General features: G+C 47.1%; 1 protein-coding gene across 1 annotated transcript in view; it reads left to right on the forward strand.

The window, feature by feature from the left end:
• The window catches only part of SLC9A8 (solute carrier family 9 member A8), an 80,336-nt gene that overhangs the window by 56,833 nt on the left and 16,435 nt on the right, over positions 1–7,068 (forward strand). Inside the window, 1 exon segment of the mRNA XM_023184124.2 lies at positions 5,536–5,652. Within this exon segment, the coding sequence (XP_023039892.1) occupies positions 5,536–5,652 (117 nt within the window).

Raw genomic sequence — 7,068 nt, forward strand, 5'->3', positions numbered from 1 at the left:
ACACTGGGCTTGGAGGGGATGGGACAGAGTGACATTGTCAGGGTGAGTCACAGAGGAAGGGACTTAGGGCTTGAAGGATGAGTTTGCAAGATTAATTATGACATAACTCTTTCTTTCTTTCTTTTTTTGAGATGGAGTTTTGTTCTTAGCCCAGGCTGGAGTACAGTGGCGCCATCTCGGCTCGCTGCAACCTCTACCTCCTGGGTTCAAGCAGCTCTCTGCCTCAGCATCCCGAGTAGCTGGGATTACAGGCGCCCACCACCACGCCTGGCTAATTTTTTTTTTTTTTTTTTTTTTTTTAGTAGAGATGGGGTTTCACCATTTTGGCCAGGCTGATCTTGAAATCCTGACCTCGTGATCTGCCCCCCTCGGCCTCCCAAAGTGCTGGGATTACAGGCATGAGCCACCACGCCCCGCCGACATAACACTTTAAGATGTTGGCATGGGCCAGGCATGGTGGCTCACAGCTATAATCCCAGCACTTTGGGAGACCAAGGCAGACAGATCACATGGTCAAGAGATCGAGATCATCCTGGCTAACATGGTGAAACCCCGTCTCTACTAAAAATACAAAAATTAACTGGGCATGGTGGCACATGCTGGTAGTCCCAGTTACTTGGGAGGCTGATGCAGGAGAATCGCTTGAACCCGGGAAACGGAGGTTGCAGTGAGCCGAGATCCCGCTACTGTACTCCAGCCTGGGTGAATTGTACTCCATCTCAAAAAAAAAGATACTGGCATGAAGTTAGCCAAAGATAGAATGTATGGTGCAGTGCTCTTATGCACAGATATCTAAGGAATTCCACTGCAGCACTGCTTGGGAGAGAAAAATTGGAAGGAACTATATGTTCATCAGTAATGGAAAAGATCAAATTCCAGTCCATGTGCACTATGGAATCCTGTGCAGCCTCTTAAAAAATGAACTTGACCTGTCTGTACTGCCATGGGAAGAATTTGACATATTGTTAAATTCTTTAAGTTGAAAAATCAATCTCTCACCCATTCAAGAAATATTTATTAAATGTCCACCCTATGCTGAGAACTATCCTTGCTGTTGGGGCTACATTTATAAACAACTCTAAGATCAGTTTCCTTTTCCTGCAGAAGAAAGCCAGAATTTAAGCAAACCCATATGACAATTCCAGGTGGCAAGAAATTACAAGAAGAGAAATTAAAGACAGAGAGTGGCATGCGGTAGAGAATGGATTGGGAGCTCAGGCAATCAGGGAGGTCTCTCCTGGAGGTGGCACGGGGGCTCACACCTGTGTGGTGAGAGGAACCAGCCCAGGGACGCTCTAGGGAAGGAGGGTTTTGGCAGCAGAAACTGCAGGAGCCACAGGTCTAAAGATAGATGTGCGGGAGTGTGGTATGCTTCAGGAAGAGATTGAAGACCAGTGTGGCCAGGACACTGCCTCACAGGTTCTGTAGGCCTGGAAAGGAGCTGGGGTGCTAGTAGATGCACCGAGACAAGAGAGTTGGAAGCCCTTGAAAAGAAACCGCCCTGCTGGTATAGGCACTATATATGTGATAGGATCCTGTGTATTACTTTATTTTTATTTTATTTTAATGTTATTTTTTGAGACAGGATCATGCTCTGTTGCCCAGGCTGGAGTGCAGTGGCACAATCATGGCTCACTGCAGCCTTGACCTCCCCAGGTTTAGGTGATCCTTCCACCTCAGCCTCCTGAGTAGCTGGGACTATAGGCACGTGCCACCACACCCGACTAGTTTTGTAATTTTTGTAGAGACAGAGCCTTACTCTGTTGCTCAGGCTGGTCTCAAACTCCTGGGCTCAAGCAATCCACCCACCTTGGCCTCCCGAAGTCCTGGGATTACAAGTATGAGTCACCGTGCCCAGCCTATTACTTTAAAGATAAACTTTATAATCACATGGTAAAAGAACTGGCAGTCTGCATGTTGAAGTGTTAACAGTAGTTAAGAGTAGTTACCTCTGAGCGGGCAGTGTGAATAGATTCTCTTTTACTCTATACCTCAGTGAGTCTGAATGTTTTTTGGCAAAATATGTTTATTATTGAGTAATTAACATAGCGTACTCATTATGGTTTCACTCAGCCCTCAAGAAGTATGTCATATTTTACACACAGTAAGGCACAGTACAGTGGAAATTGTACCATGATACCTTTTCACTGCCTTCTGGACTTGAATCCCATACTGTCTTCCTTTATTACATCTGAAACAGTGGATGTAACCATAAACAGAAGTGGATTTCCTCTCTCCCTCTCTTCTTTTCTGCCATTCTTCCTTCAGGAGGCTGAATGCTTTTGCTGCATTATCTGCTTGCTTAAATGATTTTGCCTTCTTAAAGGAGATTCTTCCAGAAGTGTATTTTTAAAAATACCATGCCTTTTACCTCACTTAAAAGAGTTAGCCTGGTTTGCACCAACCCCCCTTTTGTGTTTCTATAGTCTGCTCCAGTGGCTGCAGACGAGGGTGGTGTGGGTGGTGGAGAGTCCCCTTAGCTTCTGGAGGGCGTATGAAGCAGATACTTGAGCCATCCCTCTGGCTTTTGTGCCTGCTGCTGACCCTCTTTCCTTTCACCTAGAACTCAAGGTGCCCTGACCCCATACTAGCCCAGGGTAAAGCCCTCTGGGATTGTCCAGATGGCCCCGTGCCAACAGTGGGTCAAGTGCATAGGTGGCAGCTGTAGTCCAGACTCAGCCCCCAGACAGGGCTTACTTATCCATATAGAAAAATCCAAAATGTTTGAATTTGGTGACGTCCTTAAAGATGGAGATTTCCTGTAGGGAAAACCAGAAGGAAGACTGGTCCATGTTAGATCCTCAACCCCACAGGGCTACCGTTGGCCTTCGTAGCCAGGCTGAGCCAAGACTGTGCCTGTAATCCCAGCTACTTGGGAGGTTGAGACAGAATTGCTTGAACCCGGGAGGCGAAAGTTGCAGTGAGCTGAGATTGTGCCACTGCACTCCAGCCTGGACAACAAGAGTGAAACTCCATCTCAAAGAAAAACAACAATAGCAAAAACAATCTTGAGCTCCAAAGAGCCCTAAAGGAGCAGGTAAAGAAGTCTCCTACCCTCTCATTTTCCTTTGCCCACCATGTCGGGTGTGTCTTACAGGAAGCATGGCTGGAATCTCCTTGTAGGGGAAAATGAAGAGCAAAGGCGTTTGCTGTTTCCTAAGAGGGTTAGGAGATCAAATGTCCAGCTCCTGCTGTCACTCAGCCAGCCCACACCTGCTGGGAAATACAAAAAAGTAGGTTTCCTATATTTTGTAGAGTATTGTGTTACAGTAAGCTTAGCAGTTGGCATGTCTGTAATACAGTGCTGTGATTTTCACCCTTTTTTACAATTTTTTTTTTTTTTTTTTTTTTGAGACAGAGTCTCGCTCTGTCGCCCAGGCTAGAGTGCAGTGGCACGATCTCGGCTCATGCAGCCTCCGCCCCTCCAAGTTTAAGCAGTTCTCTGCCTCAGCCTCTGGAGTAGCTGGGATTACAGGCATGTGCCACCATGCCCAGTTAATTTTTGTATTTTCAGTAGAGACAGGGTTTCACCATCTTGGCCAGGCTGGTCTTGAACTCCTGACCTCATGATCCACCCGCCTTGGCCTCCCAAAGTACTGGGATTACAGGCATCAGCCACCACGCCTGGCCAATTTTCACCCTTTTATACATGGAAAGTTTGCCAGATAAGCCCTATTTCCACAAAATGGCAGAAGTGGATTAAAACTTTGCTTATGAAGTTTGACTTGCAATTAGTATATCTTGGCAGCTTATTTGACGACTTTTTAAGTCAATTCCTCAGCTTCCTTACATGAAATAGAGACCCCTTTCCTGCTGCCTACACAGGGAGATGCTGAGAAGAGAACTGTGAGTGCCTCAGGAGTGACTGAGGGCAGCGGACAAATGTCGAGGCTCAAATTCTGCATAAGCACAGAAGGTTGTAGACACCCTGGTGCAGGGCTCTGAAGAAAAGATGCATTACCTTTTTAAATGACAGTAGTTCATGATTATGGGAAAATTCAAAGTTAAGGAAAAGTATTTTAAAAGTCCATCAAAATCCACACATTTGGCCAGGTGAGGTGGCTCACACCTAGAATCCCAGCACTTTGGGAGGCCATGACGCAGGTTGGATTGCTTGAGCTCAGGAGTTTGAGACCAGCCTGGGCAACATAGTGAAGCCCATCTCTACAAAAACACAAAATAATTAGCCAGGCTTGGTGGTATGTGCCTGTGGTCCCAGCTACTTGGGAGGCTGAGGTGGGAGGATTGCTTGAGCCCAGAAGGCGGAGGTTGCAGTGAGCTCATATCACGCCATTGCACTCCAGCCTGGGCGACAAAGCGAAACCCTGTCTCAAAAAAAAAAAAAAAGAGGCCGGGTGCGGTGGCTCATGCTTGTAATCCCAGCATGTTGGGAGGCTAAGGCAGGTAGATCACCTGAAGTCAGGAGTTCGAGACCAGCCTGACCAACATGGAGAAACCTCATCTCTACTAAAAGTATAAAAATAAGCTGGGCCTGGTGGTGGATGCCTGTAATCCCAGCTACTTGGGAGGCTGAAGCAGGAGAATCGCTTGAACCCAGGAGGCGGAGGTTGCAGTGAGTCAAGTTTGCACCACTGCACCCCAGCCTGGGCAACAAGAGTGAGACTCCGTCTCAAAAAAAAAAAAAGAATCCACACATTATCCTTACGCAGATTCTTAGGCTCCTTTCTGCCCCCCATAGTGGTTTGCTTGCTTTCACCCCTTGTATAGTCATCCCTCAGCATCTGTGGAGGATCAGCTCTAGGACTCCCCACGTATAGAAAATTCATAGGTGCTCAAGTTCCTTATGCAAAACGGTGCAGTTGGCCAGGCACGGTGGGCTCACACCTGTAATCCCAGCACTTTGGGAGGCCAAGGCGGGCAGATCACCCGAGGTCAGGAGTTCGAGACCATCCTGGCCAACATGGTGAAACTTTGTTTCTACTAAAAATACAAAAAATTAGCCAGGTGTGTTGGTGCATGCCTGTAGTAGTCCGAGCTACTCAGGAGGCTGAGGCAGGAGGATCACATAAACCTGGGAGGCAGAGGTTGCAGTGAGCCAAGATCGCACTGTTGCCCTCCAGCCTGGGTGACAAGAGCAAAACTCTGTCTCAAAAAAAAAAAAAAAAGGGTGGGGGGCAGTGCAGTGGGCCCTCAATAGCCACAGGTTCCACATCTGCCAGCGCTATCCCTGGATGTCAGTGATAGTCCATACCTTTTTAGCTCTGGTACTGTGAAGGGGACTTTATGTGGCTTATTTTCACTCACCCTCCTAACAGTTCCGTGAGTGGCTACTATTAGTCCACCTGTACAGAAGTGAAAACTGAGGCTCTGAGTAATGTGGCTCAAGGTCACCCAATCCAGAGGGAAGGGACCCATGGTATTTTTTCTGAAGCCTCTGGGAGGCTTCAGGTATTACTTTCTTTTCCTTTTTCTTAAATCCTCTAATGCTTTAGGCCCCAGGGCCTTGCAGGCATTGTGAGATCTGAGTTGGGGATCACACGGCAGTGCTTTCTGTTCTGTTCTTTCCCTGTCTAGGCATCATGGCCATCCTGTTCTCAGGCATCGTGATGTCCCACTACACGCACCATAACCTCTCCCCAGTCACCCAGATCCTCATGCAGCAGACCCTCCGCACCGTGGCCTTCTTGTGTGGTGAGTTCTGCGTCTGTGTGGCCATGCGCAGGCCCACCCAGAGCTGATCTTTCTTCCTTACCCTGTTTTAGAGTCAGTTGAGACTTTCCTTGGCAGCAGGGCAGCAGCTTCTCAGAGCCAGATCCCGTACTCGCTTATCTTTTGTTTGTTCCTCTGGCTTTGAAATTTCATAAAGTAAACCAAACACCTAATAAATGAACATCTGGTGCCTATGATTTAAAGACCAAAAATAGTGAGAACCAATTATGAACATTTGAGACATGAATTTTTAATGTATTAATGTGACATTTCCAAAAATGTAGTCCTTGGAAATAATATTAATGATGGTTAGATGAAAATGGCTCCATAGTCAAGCAAGGCATGGGGCTCACACCTGTAATCCCAACTGTTTGGGAAGCTGAGAGGATCACTTGAGCCCAGGAGTTTGAGGCTGCAGTGGGCTATGATCTTAAAAAAAAAAAAAAAGAAAGATAGAAAAAGATAAATTTTGTAGTCAAACAAGAGTTTAGGAAATCCTGGTTAAATAAAATTTAACATTTATGAATTGCCAGACTTTTCAGCAAATGTGCATTGTAAAATCCTTAATGGGGGATATAGTTACAGAATTTTCCAAACTTGTCCACAGAATCTTTTATTCACAAGAGCAGCCTGAGGGACATCACTCAGGGACAGTTTGCAGTAGAGGTGTCATTTGTTGGGCTGGGATAAACCATGATGGCTTTGTCTTTAAGCAGTTTGTTCGAGCTTATTCTCCCCACACTCAGACATACCCATGTATCTCCCCACCAACTTTATACTTGGAAGTGGTTGGAGTTGGGGAACAACTCTCACCATGTCTCTCTAAGCTGGCCCCCAAGTGGCTCCTGCCCTAGTTGTCATCATCAAAGTCACTCCTGGCATTTTGGGGGATTTGTCTCTCTCTCTTTTGTTTTTTGAGACGGAGTCTTGCTCTGTCGCCCAGGCTGGAGTGCAGTGGCACGATCTCGGCTCACTGCAAGCTCCGCCTCGCGGTTTCACGCCATTCGCTCACCTCAGCCTCCTGAGTATCTGGGACTACAGGTGCCTGTCACCACACCCGGCTAATTTTGTTTTTTGTATTTTTAGTATAGACGGGGTTTCACCATGTTAGCCAGGATGATCTCAATCTCCTGACCTTGTGATCCACCCGCCTCAGCCTCCCAGAGTGCTGGGATTACAGGCAAGAGCCACCACGCCCAGTCATTTGTCTCATTTTTAATTGCTACTTCCACACTGTTAGCATGCTGGAAGGCAGGGGCAGGCCAGGCAGAAACTTCAGAGATAAGGAGGCTCAGGTGAGGGGTAGTCACATGACTTGCCCATGGTCTCATGGCCAAGAAGTGGGTATGCAGGCCAGGTCTCTCTATTCCTGGGCCAGGTCTCTCTATTCCTGGGCCA

This window comes from Piliocolobus tephrosceles, chromosome 20, assembly GCF_002776525.5.
Source record: "Piliocolobus tephrosceles isolate RC106 chromosome 20, ASM277652v3, whole genome shotgun sequence".
Classification (NCBI taxonomy): Eukaryota; Metazoa; Chordata; class Mammalia; order Primates; family Cercopithecidae; genus Piliocolobus; species Piliocolobus tephrosceles.